This window comes from Podarcis melisellensis (assembly GCF_964234715.1).
Source record: "Podarcis melisellensis genome assembly, chromosome: 9".
Taxonomy (NCBI): Eukaryota; Metazoa; Chordata; class Lepidosauria; order Squamata; family Lacertidae; genus Podarcis; species Podarcis melisellensis.
In genome coordinates this window covers 68,895,249-68,913,263 of record NC_138541.1, presented here as the reverse complement: position 1 = coordinate 68,913,263, position 18,015 = coordinate 68,895,249, and the positions used below count along the sequence as shown (strand labels likewise).

At 45.0% G+C, this 18,015-nt stretch overlaps 1 protein-coding gene across 14 annotated transcripts in view; it reads right to left on the bottom strand.

Moving 5' to 3' along the window:
* KCNIP4 (potassium voltage-gated channel interacting protein 4) overlaps positions 1-18,015 on the bottom strand; it is a 408,026-nt gene that overhangs the window by 34,287 nt on the left and 355,724 nt on the right. For 11 of the 14 annotated variants that reach the window (XM_081924625.1, XM_081924621.1, XM_081924624.1 and 8 more), the window contains one exon: positions 8,468-8,592. In XM_081924625.1, coding sequence (XP_081780751.1) covers positions 8,468-8,592 — 125 coding nt within the window. Of the gene's footprint in view, positions 1-8,467; positions 8,593-13,302; positions 13,366-15,093; positions 15,364-18,015 lie in introns of those variants that run through there. The other 3 variants (XM_081924627.1, XM_081924618.1, XM_081924620.1) reach the window with 3 other exon arrangements.

The window sequence follows — 18,015 nt, the reverse complement described above, 5'->3', positions numbered from 1 at the left end:
GACCTGTTAATTTCAGCCTGCAGAGTGCATTGCAAGTGGTCATTCTGATTAACTACGAAATCTCCTTAATTATAGCATTTGGTTTGCTTAAAGCAAAATGTGCACTGATCTCAGCAATTATAATATAATTTTAACAGCAATCGTTTCCCTCAAAGTCTGAACTGGAAAAGGCTTGTGGAGGAAAATGAAGATTGATTATTTTATGAAGTGAAATCTTTTGCTGCTTTGCACGAATGCTGTGAGCCCCAATCCATTATGTTGTCAAGCACCCTGACACCCTCGGATCACCAGTTATAAATGTTCCAAATTATTCTGTTATTAGGAGGTAGTGTTGAGTCATTTTCCTTAGAGCTCCTGCTCTAAGACCCAAATTAATGCATTTTCATTGATATCCCCAAGTATGTGCAATAATGTGGTTATGAAGAGGTAAGAGCTATCCTTATGGATTTTCTCCAACTTTCTCTAATTACCTGTGCTTGATTCAATTATGTTGCATGCCATAATTATTATTTTTTTAAAACTGTTATCAGGTGGGAGAAGTTAGAGAGCTATTCATTTAATACCCTGACGGCTTAAGGGGAATTATTTCTTGCATTCTTATTTCTGTTGTGCTTATACCTCAGCCTAGCTAAAGAATTAAGGAGTGCTTTTATTGCTCGCTACAATAAACAGGGACGTGGGTGGCGCTGTGGGTTAAACCACTGAGCCTAGGACTTGCCGATCAGAAGGTTGGCGGTTCGAATCCCCCCAACGGGGTGAGCTCCCGTTGCTCGGTCCCTGCTCCTGCCAACCTAGCAGATCAAAGCACATCAAAGTAGATAAATAGGTACTGCTCTGGCGGGAAGGTAAACGGCATTTCTGTGTGCTGCTCTGGTTCGCCAGAAGCGGCTTAGTCATGCTGGCCACATGACCCAGAAGCTGTATGCTGGCTCCCTCGGCCAATAAAGCGAGATGAGCGCCGCAACCCCAGAGTCAGTCACGACTGGACCTAATGGTCAGGGGTCCCTTTACCTTTACCTTACAATATAAACATTGGGATATATATGTGGGTGTGGGGGTGTAACACTCTGTAACACATGGGGTGCAGATTTTCACTGATTCTTAGAATCATAGAATTATAGAGTTGGACGGGACCACAAAGTCATCAAGCCCAGTGTTTCCCAACCTTTTCCCCACTGTGGCTCCCTTCCGACCTTGTTTTCTTCCTGTGCCCCCCAGGGGTGTAGTCAATGGGGGAGGGGGGCCAAATAAGTAAAAATTAATACAAATCTGAGATTCTGCCCCCCACAACAAAAGCCTGTCCCCCTATCAAAAATCCTGGCTATATCCATGCTCTGCCCCCTCATCATACTGGTAGAAAGGTAGCTATTTAAATGTTTTGTTTGTAAAGAGAACATGTTTTATTTATATTTTTTTATAATTTGTACAAAATACAGTTACATAAAATGACAGGAACATAATGAAATATTGTTGAAGCAGAAAAACATAGAATCGTAGAGCTGGACGGTACCCCATGGACATATTTCTAGTGCAACCCCCTAAAAAGTAGGAAACTCAGCTAAAGCATCTGTGACAGATGGCCTCCCAACCTCTGCTTAGAAACCTCCAAGGAAGGAGAGTCCAGAACCTCCCGAGGGAGATCCATCTTCCATGTATTATAAGAAAAAAAGATAAAGGGACCCCTGACCATCAGGTCCAGTCGTGGACGACTCTGGGGTTGCGGCGCTCATCTCACTTTATTGGCTGAGGGAGCCGGGGTACAGCTTCCGGTCATGTGGACAGCATGACTAAGCTACTTCTGGTGAACCAGAGCAGCACACAGAAACGCCGTTTACCTTCCCGCTGGAGCGGTACCTATTTATCTACTTGCACTTTGACGTGCTTTTGAACTGCTAGGTTGGCAGGAGCAGGGACTGAGCAACAGGAGCTCACCCCGCCGCGGGAATTCAAACCGCTGAGCTCTAGGCTCTGTGGTTTAGAGCACGGTGCCACCTGCGTCCCTATTATAAAAAGTAAACAACACTTATTTAATAATAATAATAATAATAATTTGTTTGTTAATTCATGCATACATACATACCCTGCCCTCCCCGGCCAGGGCTGGGCTCAGGGTGGCTAAAACCAAATATAAATTACAATAAAACGTAATAGAAAAACAAAACAAAAGCCAGTTAATTAAAATACAGCTTAAAATGCAGCCTCATTTTAGTAGTAGCCCATAAATCAAGACCACAAAGGGAGGAAACATCAGATATTCACCAGAGCCAGCTATCCATGCTGGTCTTACATGAGCCTGCAAAAAAGCCAAGGGAAAACTTATATACCAAATCTCATATAAGGGGCCGAAGGCCAGGCGGAACAGCTTCGTCTTGCAGGCCCTGCGGAAAGATGTCAAATCCCGCAGGGCCCTGGTCTCTTGTGACAGAGCGTTCCACCACGTCGGGGCCAGTGCTGAAAAGGCTCTGCCCTAGTTGAGACCAATCTAACCTCCTTGAGGCTCGGGGCCTCCAAAGTGTTGTTATTTATGGACCTTAAGGTCCTCCGCAGGGCATACCAGGAGAGGTGGTCCCGTAGGTACGAGGGCGCACCAGGAGTTCTGTATATATGGGATAATTTCAAAAAGCAAGTGGTCCTCACTGACCTGGTGCAAAAAGGTCTTGCCATCCAGAGGAGCCCTGGCTGCCTAGATAAAGCACTATATAGTCCCACACACCAAAAATGAAGAAGTTAGATGATGTATAAGCATATATGAACCACGCCTAACTTCTATGCTAGTTGTGGGAATACAGAAAAAGAGGTGGGGTTTTTCTGGGCCTTGATTTTTAAAGCCCTTTTACACCAATGAAATTGCCAGGAGCTGAGCCACAAATCAAATTAACTCAGTTGTTTTCAGCATGGTGCTGATAATGCCAAGGTTGCAGGAATGATGAATGAATGAATCTTTATTTGCATCAGCCATAGCAATAAAACAACAATACGATCTACAAAGAATAGAAATAAAAAGTCAATTATATAAAATACATTTTGGGGTTTTGAATCAATTGTCAAATAGTGGATCTTATTCTGATTGCCCCAGCTAAAAACCTTGCTACCTTTGCTGTCACCTGCTCATCTTGAACTGCCAAGACAAAGGACACTGGGGCAGTGGCTGGGCGACCCGGAATGGACAATAAAAGAGGGGTGATAATCTCATTCCTCAAGTCTTTAAGAAGAGTGCAAGCCAGAAGGGCATGCGCCACCGATTCTGTACTGCCATCTCCACGGGGACGTAAGTATTTTTCGTGGAGAATCTGTTGGAATCGTCCCTCAAGTACAGCCGAGGGCAACACGTTCAGTCTTGTGAGAGTAAAAACATGCCTATATTTTAGAATTACGATACTAGGTTATGCAGATAGGGAGCCAGAGAGTTGAATGGGAAGGCGGGAAATAGTCATACCATGGGCAAAATTTCCTTATTATGGCCAAGTTGTTCTGACGCTCAACATCATTTAAGCGCTGACCAATTAGAATGCTTTACTAAAACCCAAGGTTGCAGGTTCGATCACTGCATGATCCTTGGGATCCCTTCCAACTTTACAGCTCAACGATTCCTGCAGGCATCTGGCAGGTCGCTCTGAGAAAATTGCTTGAGAAAATGTGGAAAAGAAACTAAAAGTATTCATTTTGTTTCAATAATCAAGCCCGTAATACTGAACATTCTCCAAGGACCCTCAGGGTGAGAAGATCTCCTCATAAGAACAAATATCACGCCACACCGTTCTGGAGCACACAACTTCTTTCATTTCTCATAAACTATGCCAGTCCTCAAGAGATCCCCAGAAGGCCAAATTTGTTCACTTGTCAGCAAATGTCTAATGAGATCAGAACTTTGCAGCTACAATGAAGCTACAGGCCTTCAGGCTGCTCTTCTGACCCAGACATAATTGCAGTCTTTGAGACAAGAACTATGAAAGCTGACCGGGAGGCCTGAAAAAAATTGGTGACCCACCAAACTGAACAAAGCCCATCATCCACGCATTGTGGCTTGTCAGATCTCCTATTTATGCAGATCCAGGTTAAGTGGCAAAACCAGGCAGTTCGTCAGATCTTTCTAGACAGCAGCCTGGCACCCAAGCTGCATTGGTATGTTAGATTACACGTTTTCAGGCCAGATGCATAGAGCAACTGCATCATAGCACATAAATTTGCGCGTCCAGCCCCGAAACCCGCCCCCATTGAATAAAGAAACAATGGGCACTGAATTTAGTTTAAAGGTTAATGGGCAAATTTAGGCCACAACTTTATTGAATACACAAGTGTGACTGGTATTGTCTTAGGCATCAGTATCTAATGGCTATAACGGACTCCTGCCCACCCAGCAGGGAGCCTGGAAAAGGTAAACTACCAGCAGAGGGAGCTCCAATAATGGCTTACCCCTGGGGTTCCCGGGGGTCCTGGCATGGCCCTAGCCCCTCCCCAGGCTTCGGCGAGATCCATACCTCCGGATTCCTTTAACAGAATACCCAATCAAATGGAGGGGCAGGGATGGCCGCACCTCCCCTCCCCACATCCCCCTAAATCAATGCCTAACCGCCAAACCTTACAAAGTTGTGACGATTGCTAAGAGGTAGGCAAAAACCAAGTGGCCACTGCCAATCTGCCACATTGGAAAAAATTCCTGCCCGGCCCCCGATCCAAAACAGGCAACCAACCGAAGTCCAAAGCAAGGCCAAACGCAGACCTATCAACGGGTGCGTGGCGGCAGCGGGAAACAGGAAGGGTTCCCCACTTCACGCTGCCGTTTAAATAATAAAGCCCCAATCACCCCACCACACCAATTGGCTAAGAGCCAGTGGCATGATTGTGGCATCACTGTTCCTGAGCGGGGCAAAGTCACGCCTCCAGGCCAGTTGGGGAGAGTCTCAGGGCAGCGCACAACATGGACCCTCGGTTAGGAGGATCCAACTTATTCAGCACAAAAAGTCACCTGAAGAATCACTGCTGTAGCTGCCTCCAGGATGGATTACGTCCACAACTCGGGGTTCCACTGTAGAGCCTATGCTAAGTCGTCTTAGTTTCTTTAGTTTTCTGCTTTGCATAGGTTTTGAGTCGTTTGCCACTGGCTTAGCTCTCACCTGCTTGTTGTACCTCTGCATGCTCGCTTGTACTGTGGTTTGCACAGCTTGCCATTGATTCACTTAATCTGTAGCTTGTGGCTTGGCACACTTCCTCGAGTGCTCTCCTTTGCATGGGCTTTTGACCCCCTGATTGCACTTCGGACTAGGATGTCTGCTTCCCGTCTGGGAAAAGAGACAACCCTAGAATGGCCAATACATTCATTCATAACTGACTTGGGCAAGCAGAGAGAGCCAGCCGACGCAGCACAGTGTAGCTATTGCTCATGCCACTGCAATTGTGGCCTGAGGCTCCAATACTTTGGCCACCTCATGAGAAGAGAAGACTCCCTGGAAAAGACCCTTATGTTGGGAAAGATGGAGGGCACAAGGGGAAGGGAACGACAGAGGACGATATGGTGGACTGTGTTCTCAAAGCTACCAGCATGAGTTTGACCAAACTGCGGAAGGCAGGGGAAGACATGAGTGCCTGGCGTGCTCTGGTCCATGGGGTCACGAAGAGTCGGACACGACTAAACAACAACATTCTTCTCTTCTGCCCCTGCAACCAGGACAGTGAGGCAACCAGCCAAGTTCACAGAACAATGTGCAGAGTGAGAAGAGAGAAGCCCCCCAACTGGCAAGTGGTGTGGCAAAGCCAGTGATTTAATTCCTCCTACCTGCCAGCTCAATGCTAGCACTGCATTCTTCCTGCTCCAAGTACATTTGTGTGTGTATTCTCCATAAAAGGTAAAGGTAAAGGGACCCCTGACCATTAGGTCCAGTCACAGATGACTCTGGGGTTGGGGCACTCATTTTGCTTTACTGGCCAAGGGAACCAGTGTACAGCTTCCGGGTCATGTGGCCAGCATGACTAAGCTGCTTCTGGCAAACCAGAGCAGCGCACGGAAACATCGTTTACCTTCCCTCCGGATACCTATTTATCTACTTGTACTTTGATGTGCTTTCGAACTGCTAGGTTGGCAGGAGCAGGGACTGAGTGACGGGAGCTCACCTCATTGTGGGGATTCGAACCACCGACCTGATTGGCAAGCCCTAGGCTCTGTGGTTTAGACCACAGCGCCACCCGCGTCCTGTGTATTCTCCATACATGTGTACAATTAAGTAATGTACGGTAAGTAGTAATAATAAATAAATTAAGATGACTGAGGAAATGGGTATAGTGGAAAACTAGGTGAGGGGTAGAACTCTCGAAGCCAGCTGGGTTTCTCATCCATCCAGAAAATGAAAATCTTATAACCTACCCTTGACATTGCAAGCCAATGCTGGACAACGTTTCAAAACAATGGCATAAATCTTTTGCTGAAAGATTGATAAAGCTCAAAATGTTTCCATCCATTTCATTAAATAAAACTGAGGTTCTACTGTAGCTTTCATTCTGCAAACCATAGATATTTACATTGTTGAAAGGATAAGGCAATGTGCTCTAGAAGTGACTATGCTACTGAGAAGAGAAATGAAAGGTTTAATTTGTTGGAAGGGCCCTAGCTATTTAACATGTACTTGGGGAAGGGAAGTGTGTGGAAATATAAAAGCTGCTTCAAAAAAGAAAAACTTGCACGAAAATTATCAATGGCCCAAAGAGAAAGAAAGGCGGCATGCCGAGAGCGGCTGCTTGATAGTCTGGGCAATTTACTGTGAAGTGCCACTTGTACACGGCACACCACAGCGCCATTGGCTTGAAAGGTTAATGACTGCGGCAATCACACTTTCATTTTGCAGCAAATGGAGATGACAGTAAAGCCAGCTACAAAATGGCGCTCCCCTACTGTGATGGCAGTTTGGCAATGATTCATCAGCAATGGTACTGAAGACTGGGAAGCTGAACATCGCTGGAGGCAGCCTCGAAAGCCTGTGGTGTTGAAGACCCTATTAAATCTATTTTTCAATTACAATGTAAAAACTATTTTTTTAAAAAAAATAAATCTCCAGATTACTCAAGCTTTGGCATTACTCAACTCTAGTACAGCTCCTCTCAGTAGCTATTTACTTATCAGGCAATTTGGAGCTCTTCAATTCCTTTTCATTATTTCCGCTTCTTTGTACATTAGTTCCTGCCGTGTAAATTTTAAATTATTACCCTATGCAAATCGCACACTTATTACAACACATCCATAGCTCGTCCACTATGTATACCTCCAACCCAGATTTCAAAATATGCATTGTTCCCTCAGTTGGCGATAGCTAGAAATGGCTGTGGATAGGCTCAGATAAAAGGTAAAGGTACCCCTGCCCGTACGGGCCAGTCGTGTCCGACTCTAGGGTTGTGCGCCCATCTCACTTAAGAGGCCGGGGGGCAGCGCTGTCCAGAGACACTTCCGGGTCACGTGGCCAGCGTGACAAAGCTGCATCTGGTGAGCCAGTGCAGGACACGGAAACGCCGTTTACCTTCCCGCTAGTAAGCGGTCCCTATTTATCTACTTGCCCCCGGGGGTGCTTTCGAACTGCTAGGTTGGCAGGCGCTGGGACTGAGCAACGGGAGCGCACCCCGCCGCGGGGATTCGAACCGCCGACCTAACGATCGGCAAGTCCTAGGCGCTGAGGCTTTACCCACAGCGCCACCCGCATCCCTAGGCTCAGATAGCTTGGCGCTATTTGATCCTCGGTCGCGTCATACCCCGTGCCAGCCAATCGGCGGGCATGGGGGGGCCTGGCCTCACCTACTTAGGTCTGGCGCGGCCGAGGACCTCCCTCTTTCCCACGCCACAGCTGATCTGGTTTTCCCTACCCACCCTTTAGGCTAGGTTCTCTGACGTTGCTATGAGCCTCAGTTGGTTGCCGTCAAGGGGCCTGGTAGGAATTTTTCCATCTGGCAGATTGGCTCTAGCCATTTGGTTTTCGCCTACCTTGTAGCAAACTGTCACAACTCCACGGTATGGGTGGTAGGCATTGGTGGGGGTACAGTCTATTGTTATGCAGATGAAGGGGGAGAGGGAGGAGACCATCACCTTCTCCCAAATAAAGGGTAGTCCGGTAAAGGATTCCAGGGGCGTGGCCTTGTCCTAAGCCTATGGAGGTGTGGGCCCATGGCACGCCCCCACGCGGCGACCCCAGGGGAGGTCCTAGTTGACGTGCCTCAGCAGGACTCCTCCCACTGGTGGTTAACCCTCACTGGCCAGGCCAGTTAGTTGTAGGACCAATGCCTAAGCCAATACCGCTCAATTCCTGTAATCAATAAAGTTGTGGCCTAATTTGACCCATTAACTCGAATTCTTGTGTCCTGTGTCTTTATTTCTATGGGAGGGGAGGCGGGAACTCACCACGCAACATGGCTGACCTGTGTACTCAAGTAGCAGCAAGTTCACATCAGGAGATGGGTGAAGCCTTCTGCAGGGTCAACCAGGACCACTTACGTTTTTGAACCCTCTGTACAGAATCTGAAGCTCCTTCTTTGTGAATCTGCTCTGTGCTTCCAGCAGTTCGAGGGCTTCGGGTCGATGCCGAACAGTGGCCATTTCCATTTCATCTTCTACGCTGTCTGTGAGACCAAACAGAAGGAGAAGTCAGAAGAAAACAATCCATTACTTGGGAACTGATCTCCAGTGCATAAAGGATGTGGAAAATGAGGCAGAGGGGGTCTGAGAGTTGACAAAGAATATCTTTATGAGCTTGCTTTTGGTAAAGGTGCCACTCACTTAACAGTTTATCTTTGTTTATCTGGAACGGTTATAAAATTGTAGGAGTAACTGGGCACGAGAAGGGGTTGATTTCCTTCATGAGCACAAATCATCCCATGGATGAGCTAATTGCAGGTGCAAGGTTAGCAAAGCCAGTTGCTATGGTAACGGCCCAGTGCCCCAACTATATCTGTAATTAATGCATATCAGCGCAGTAGTACAGTGGTGCCTTGGGTTAAGTACTTAATTCGTTCCGGAGGTCCGTTCTTAACCTGAAACTGTTCTTAACCTGAAGCACCACTTTAGCTAATTGGGCCTTCTGCGGCCGCTGCACCGCCGGAGTCCGATTTCTGTTCTTATCCTGAAGCAAAGTTCTTAACCTGAAGCATTATTTCTGGGTTAGCGGAGTGTGTAACCTGAAGCGTATGTAACCCGAGGTACCACTGTATCTGTCTGTCTGTTGGTGTCACATCTTGAACTGCTCAACTTATTTAGACCAATGGAGCTACTTTCTACTTGTATCTGTATATATCTGTACAGTGGTTACATATGCTTCAGGTTACATATGCGTCAGGTTACAGACTCTGCTAACCCAGAAATAGTACCTCAGGTTAAGAACTTTGCTTCAGGATGAGAACAGAAATCATGCTCTGGCGGTGCAGCAGCAGCAGGAGGCCCCATTAGCTAAAGTGGTGCTTCAGGTCAAGAACAGTTTCAGGTTAAGAACGGACCTCCGGAACGAATTAAGTACTTAACCCGAGGTACCACTGTATCTGCAAAAGCCTGCAAGCTGTATATATTTACAGCCAGAATTGCTGAGCCTTATCTTCTGCAACAGTAAACTATCTGAATCTTTCTCTGCTTTTGTGTGGTGCCTGTTACTGGGAGCAACTTCCACTGTGTGGGTATCTCACCTGAGATTCCTGCCAAAATTGCATTCTACTACTGGAAAAAGTTAGTTATAGCTACCCAATGTTGATTTTTGTTTTTATTGCCTGACTATGTGCTTTTGGACACTTCATGAGCAGGATTATTATTATTATTTTTTTAAAAAAGCAAAACACCAAGGTGTGCACACAGCTATCTGTGCACATGCCCTGTCAATACTTAATAGGCATAACAGAATCAACTAATTAGAAGGCAGGGACAAACACAGAAGGAAATAAACAGTAAAGACTCCTCCTATACCAATTCAAGTATGTGTGAGTGTGGAATACTCCAGTCTAATTAGAATTTAGGGGTTGGGGGAGAGAAGCTAAATAATGTCCAAATGTAGACAAGCTCCAAATGAAGGTTTGTCCCGTCAGAAGAGATCAGAAGACTGACAGCAATGTTTTTCCAAATCTCAAAATTGCAGCTTTAAAAAGTTGCAGCTCTGGTTGACCATCCCTCCCTCCCTCCCTCCCTCCCTCCCTCCCTCCCTCCCTCCCTCCCTCCCTCCCTCCCTCCCTCCCTCCCTTTCTTTCTTTCTTTCTTTCTTTCTTTCTTTCTTTCTTTCTTCTTCTTTCTTTCTCAGTAATTAACTTCCCCCTCCACCTTTCCCCCCAAAAACCACAATAAAATAGAATATTTTACTTCAAGGATGCCACTGAAGTTTTGTTTGAAGCGAAGAGTTCTGCCATCACCATAAGTTTGAGATGCACTGATTTAAAGTTTCTTTCTTTTTTTCTTTTTAAAAAAGAACACCTGGATTTTAACTCATTTACATTTGTGTTTTATTGCAAATATATGCTGCAACAGGTTCTTGAGGCAGTACTAGTGAAATTAGGGGTAGATTTATTCTGCTTTATTAGTTGTTCTGCAAATGCTACCACATTACTGATGTCTGGACTACAGTGCATATATGTGTATATATATACTAGCCTGGGAACTTCCTCTCTGCCCAGAACATTGGAGGCTATACACCACACCCCCTCAACAGTATTTATAGGAACTCAAACACTGAGATCCTGCTCTGTTCCAGTAACAAGAAGCCGAAAGCACCAGCCTGAAGATGACGAGTGAGACCTCGTCGAAACGTCGCCTAGACACCCCAACTTTTACACGGGAAGACACCCGAGGACACCAAAACCTGCATTCCTGTACCCGTGAAAATCTACGAAAGCATATATATATATATATATATATATATATCCAGAACATTTGAAGTTTGAAAAGTTATGGGATTTAAGCAGGAAGTTACAGGATGTGCTGGTTAGAAATGAAGCAGTATAACCACTATAAAACTTTTTCAGCTACAATTAATATTGTAAGTGGGATTGTGCATAACCACCCTGAAAGAATCAGCAGCACAAATAATCATCAATGTGTAATAAAAAAAACTTCTGGTAGGACCCTTGTCCATTGTACCCAATGTGTGTACTCAATGTGTGCTTCCACTCTTTCTAGGCAAGGACTGTGATATAAAGTGCTGTGTCCAAGTACACTCCATTTTTCATTGCTCCAGAGCTTTCCCCTGGGGTCAAAAACCCACTCTTTAAAGTCCAATCAAAACAAATGTCAGTCCACTGAAAACCCAGATTGACATTTGCTCCAATTTGGCTTTAAAGAAGGGTCATTGCAGGGAAAGCTCAGGGCAAAAAAGACCAACCAAAACACACTCATATATGGAGCCTTAAATCACAGACCTCTACCTTGAAAGAGCAGAATAAAAGGTAAATGTGGATAAGCTCATTGTGTAAAGCACCTGTTTTCTGGTACCTCGGATGACCCATTAGCTGCCCTTGTGCTGAGCACTGATGATGACATACTTGGAATTCTTTCTGATGATTTAGTGAAATCTGGGGATCATTCAGGTACATGTATAAGTTCTTGTTGGTTTTGTGAAATTTGTCTTGATTCATCCTGTTCATGGTATTATGCAACTATTTATATATGTATTTGTTATACCATAAGTATGCTTCAGCAAAAATAAGTTCTTATCATTAAGTATGGTTACCAGGAAAGAAATCCTAGAGTCTAATGTTTACTAGACTCACTGGGATATATTTGTAAGTAAACCCGAATGGGATTTAGCTATAAATTATCTAAAATCCTAGGCCTGGTTCAACATGTTTATCACTTGATGACTGCAATGTCGAGCAATGTGCCACCACAAACCACACTTTCATATCACCTCACATCACTGCGTGTGTGAATCAGCCATAGTTATAAACCTCAGAATTGAATGAAGAGCAAGATCATATACAGAGCCATTTTGAAACAAGAAAAGTCTCGTTGGAAAGATTAAACCTCCAAGGATGAAAAAGGCAAAGGAGGTAGGATGACGGGATCAAGTACAGTCGCTGCGTATGCAGTCCTGACAATTGGCATTTCACGTTGTTTTATTCTGCATATGGAAAAGCTGAAACATCAATGCAAGGATCACTTTAGATGATAGAGCTGATCAGACTTTCACTGCTATTGCTGAACAACCATAATGAACCGACTCTGGTCTGAAAAGCAAACAAACCACAATGTGGCAGAATTCAGCTATGCAGAATTCCATTATCTGGGTCACTGGGTTGTAGCTGTCATACTCGGAATAGGCCCATTGAATTTAATGAACATTATTTACACAGGTCCCTTAATTTCAATGGGTCTACTCCGAGCAACACTTAGTTGGATACAGCCCTCGGTATCAAAACAACAAAAAGATGGTGGTCTAAGGAGGCAATGGGACGTTTACTAGAGCTTTCCAGCTAATCTCAATTAACAGGGACAGATGGCAATGATGATATTTAGTACCTATTGAACACTACAAGAATCATTAAAAGCACTAGGAATAACACACAACTAGTTGTTCCTCATCCTCTTGGAACAGTCAGTGTAGATCAGGCACCCCCAAACTTGGCCCTCCAGATGTTTTGGGACTACAACTCCCATCATCCCTAGCTAACAGGACCAGTGGTCAGGGATGATGGTAATTGTAGTCCCAAAACATCTGGAGGGCCAAGGTTGAGGAAGCCTGGTGTAGCTAAAACAAAATGGCAGTGGGCCATTTATAGCTTGAGTCAATGGGACTTAGTCTCAAGTATGCATAAAACTGAGAATTTAATGACAGAGCATTCCATGGAAGTAGGAATAACTTTGAGAATCTGTATGTTCTGGAAACAGAGAATCATAGTATTGGAAGGGTCTCTACGGGTCATCTAGTCCAGGCTTCCTCAAACTCGGCCTTCCAGGTTTTTTGGCCTACAGCTCCCATGATCCCTAGCTAGCAGGACCAGTGGTTAGGGATGATGGGAATTGTAGTCTCAAGACATCTGGAGGGCCGAGTTTGAGGATGCCTGATCTAGTCTAATCCCCTTCCAATGCAGGAATCTCAACTAAAGCATCCAAGGCAGATGACCATCCATCTTTTGCTTCAAAACCTCCAAGGAAGGAGAGTCCACCACCTTCCGAGGGAGTCTGTTCCACTATTAAACACTTCTTACCACCAGAAAGCTCTTCCTTATGTCTAGTCGGAATCTCCTTTTTTGAAACTTGAATCCATTGGTTTGAGTCCTACCCAAGGACTCAAAGAGAAAACATCCTTAAATATGCTCCAAATCAGTGCTATCATTCTACAAAAAAGAGGTGCTGGAGCTCACCCTTGTTCTCTTAGAAGGGCAATGATGACCATCTAAGAGGTGCTGGAGCTAAGATCCCATGTGCTCCAGCTGAAAAAAAAGCCCTGCTCAGTATACTTTTTCAGCATTACCTTACAATGCAGTTGCACGGGTCTTCCTTTCCCACACTCCTATCCTGGCTTGCTTTTGTCATTTAAAGTTGGTGCAGAGGGCTTCAGGTACAGTAGGTGTTACCCTATTTTTCACCCCATAAGGCGCACCTGACCATAAGGCGCACCTCCTTTTTTTTGGGGGGGGGGATTCCAGAAATAAAATATGCGGCTATTAGGGGCTTTTGCTGGAGGTGGGGGAAGTGAGAGAGCCTTGCTCTGTGCCTCCCCCCACCTCCCGCAAAAGCCAGGGATAGCCGCGCAAAGCCTCCCCAGGGCAGCGGGATGAAGGCTCCCCGCTGCCCTGTGGAGGCTTCGCAGGCTACCCCAGAGATGCTCAGGAGCTTGTGGGGCTGGTGGTGGGGGAAGGCTGGCTTCCCCCCACCCCCAGCCCCAAAGAGCAGGTCGGGGCTGGCAGGGGAAGCCCGTGTCCCCCCCTCCCAGCCCCAGGGACCACACATTCACTCCATAAGATGCACAGACATTTCCCCTTAGATTTTAAGAGGGGGAAAGTGCGTCTTATGGAGCAAAAAATACGGTATTTCCTCTCTGAAAGTTGCTTCTCCCCCAAAGAAGGGGGAAAAAAACCCCAGGCAAATCTCCCTTTTATCCGTTGGGATGAAACACAGAGTGGGGTGTGTGTGTGCGCACACTTTTGAATAGACAAATAGCTAGGAAAGAAAGGGTTAAACAAATTCTCTCCACCCCCCCAATTGCTTTACATAATAAGAAAGTAAGTGGGGGGATTTATCACATGAAATTCCTCTCTGAGTAAGCCATAAGTTAAGAAGCTGGCCCATTTATCAGGCAGGAGGGTGTTGTGTGCCTCAAACCCTGTTTTGCCTTCTTGATCTGACACCTGAATCTCCCTCCCCCCCCCAATCCATAGCTGTCAATGTTTCCCTTTTTTTAAGGGAAATTCCCTTATTCCGAATAGGATTCCTTGCAAGAAAAGGGAAAAGTTGACAGCTATGCCCTAATCTATAACTATCACTTATACCATGGGTCAGCAAACCTTTTCAGCAGGGGGCCAGTCCACTGTACCTCAGACCTTGAGGGGGGGCCAGACTATATTTTGAAAAAGAATGAACGAATTCCCATGCCCCACAAATAACCCAAAGATGCATTTTAAATAAAAGCACACATTCTACTCATGCTGATTCCCGGACCGTCTGCGGGCCGGATTTAGAAGGCGAATGGGCTGGATCCGACCCCCGGGCCTTAGTTTGCCTACCCATGGCTTATACTGTTGCCCATTCAGTTAATGCCTACCTTTTTCAAGGTTAGACCCTTCTGCATCCTGTAATGTATTTGAGCCCCCAGCTAACCATCAAGAACATTTGTTTAATGCTTTTCCATTGAGGAATTCATCCTTGCATAGCTCAGAAATGAATGTACCCCAGAAGTCCTCACATCACAATCGTTGCATCTATTTTTCTTTTCTTATGGTGTGTCTCTCCCCCCGCCCCCGATGCCAGCAATATACTTAAGCGGAAATGAAAAAGCATAACTCACAGGATTTTTATTTATTTTTTTTAAGAACCCAGGGACAAAAACATCAATAAATCTGCTACCTTTTGTTTCCAGGTAATGGCTGATTCCTCTATAGAAATGTAATCTGAGCCAACATAGCAGCGTAACAAAAACAAGGATAATGACTTACTTGGTATCATGTGGAACAGCAAGCCAACATTTCAGCAGACTTTTTGTCCAGTTTCATGAAACCCATTCCCAATTAAAGCAACTCAATTATATCAAATCAACACTTTAGGCCCTCGTCCAACTGAATTCCAATTGACAGTAACAGATGATATTCATAACCAACACATTGCCCTGGTTTTAATGGGGCATGGCTTTGTTCTCCTAAGCAGCTGACGAAATGGTGAAGCTCTCTCAGGTGGGAAGCCACTTGGTGAAATTCTCCTCCATTCCATGAAGGCTGCTGCTAAAATTAGGCTAACAAGAGCACCAGGTGTGCGGGGTTGACTTCCATTGAGATCACAGGTGGGGAAGGGAAGTTTAACCTTTCTTGTCCCAGCTTTGGTCCCAATGTAAAGTGTGTGAGTGTGTGCGTAAATGCACAATTTAAGGGAGTCGGCAGGAAGACCCCTGCCATACTTTCCAATGACACATTTAGCATCAGTTTGGCACTAACTTCTAGAGCGCTAATGTCACATTTACTAAAACGCCAATGACTCTGCTATGCTGTGGCACACGAAATTTAAAACGTCACTCTGAAGCTGTGGGAGCAGCCGACAGCAACATCTCTCCAAAGGGCACTTATCTGTCTGTACAATTATCCACCTTTTATACTCGTTTCCACTTTTCTCTGAAAGTTTAATTGACCCCAATCTGCAGCGACTGCAGAAGCCTGCTACTTAAGCATTGACAAACGAGGCTGTGTTTTGCAAGTGGCTAGCCCACTGGTCTCATGAACATTTACAGAGCTCCTTTGTTTCCACTGTGCAATTAAGCCTCAGTCCTAATCAAATAAGGGACGTGGGTGGCACTGTGGGTTAAACCACAGAGCCTAGGACTTGCCGATCTGAAGGTCGGCGGTTCGAATCCCCGCGACGGGGTGAGCTCCCATTGCTCAGTCCCTGCTCCTGCCAATCTAGCAGTTTTAAAGCACATCAAAGTGCAAGTAGATAAATAGTTACCGCTCTGGTGGGAAGGTAAACAGCATTTCCGTGCACTGCTCTGGTTTCGCCAGAAGCGGCTTAGTCATGCTGGCCACATGACCTGGAAGCCAATAAAGCGAGATGTGCGCCGCAACCCCAGAGTGGGTCACAACTGGACCTAATGGTCAGGGGTCCCTTTACCTTTACCTTTACCTAATCAAGTATATATACGTGCAAGGAAGTCCTGCCACACAGGTCAGTGGAGCTTATTTCCAAGTTTCAAGGACCACAATCAAGTGCTGAGTTAAGACAAGCTGAGGCCCAATGATTTCAGTGACTGAGAGCTAATCTGCATATAATGCACAATCACATAGTAAAAAATGCTCCTGGGCTGTACCATTTCAGATTGCAAGTGGGGGAATCACATGTCTGAATGTTGCCTCCTATTTTAAAATCCCCACATAGAGAGAGTTGGCATGTCAGATAGAAGGTTCCAGCTTAGCCATCTTCCCCATGCGCTAGCTTCTTGAGTACCAGGAGATTGTTTCATAGGACAGCACTTTTACCTGTCACCCCTGGTATATAGCACAACATGGTACGCACCAGGAGCAGGTTCACTAAATGATGTATATACACTGGCTCTTATTCTCTGAGGCCAAACTACACATTACACTTAATGTGTAGCCTGCAGCTAAGTATGGGTTTATGTCTTACTCAAAAGAAACTGCAGAGGACATGATCTAGTTTGGGCCAGCAATGTGTGGGGAGGGGAGGTTTCATACTTCCCTCCCCAGCTGAGCCCTCTCCCACCCCACCAAAAAAGAGAAACTTATCTTTCTCTCTGTGGTTTTTTTTTTAAAAGGCCCTATTTTTAAAAAAGTTTCAGTGGGGCATAGCTAGGGAATGAGGATTAAAACTTCTCTCCACATCTCCTGTGATACCAATTCAGATTCCGCCCCATAACTTTTAAGTAAGAAAAGATCACATACGAAGCTGCCATCTGGATATTAGATGTAATTCATGCAGAGAATCTAAGGTGTTAGGACTGGAGTGCAAGTCATTTGTGGGCTGCAAATTTCAGTAAATACATTAATATGCATCTCTAAATTTAAATAATTATTATGCACAGCACAGTGAATATTAAGATGTTCTAAATTAAAAATTAAAGGCTTTGTAGAATATGCACAATTCAAATATTTCTCATTTGCATTTGAAAATTAAATCTCCCTTTTCTGATTACAAAGGAAGGAGCAAGCACCGCTGTTCAGTATTCAAGAGGCTCACAAACTCCAGTTTTCAAGTCATGATAAACAGCCTGTGAAAATTTGCTAGAACCTGCCAGGCAAGCTCAATGTCACAGGTAATCCATTTTTTAAACAGACAAGTTTATGCTCCACTAATTTGTAACTTAAAAATTGGTTCCAGAAAGAACTGATTAAGTGGGTTTCCAATTTGCATCCAACAAAATGGCAAATTGGTCCCTGCAAATTCTTTTCCTCAGAAGAAGAGAGTTCTAAATGCTACTATGCAAATCTAAATCGCTGTCATTCTTTCAAGGTCCTGTTCCTAAGGTTTGGAGAAGCAGGGTCAGTCTGTTTATAATATATAGTCTTCCAATAGCATCATAAAATATGAACATTGTAGACTAGGATCTTTCTCCCAGAACAGTTTAAGAACTAACTCCCTGAGAAAATGGGAGAAGACTAAAACTGGGTAATGGGCACCTCCATTACTATGAAGCAGATCTACACCATACTGTAGCCTTCTTAGACTTTACTGACTGGTGGGGTCTGCGTTGCTCCCAGGAGGGAGAAAGGAAGTCAAATGACACCAAGGTTGATTCAGAGAAAGAGTTTATTCTGCTCTCCGAATAGCAGAAGGCACTTGCGTGGTCAGTTCACAGCACGTCCAAAGAAGTGAGAGATTCCATGCAGTATATATATATCCTCCAGGATATACCCTCT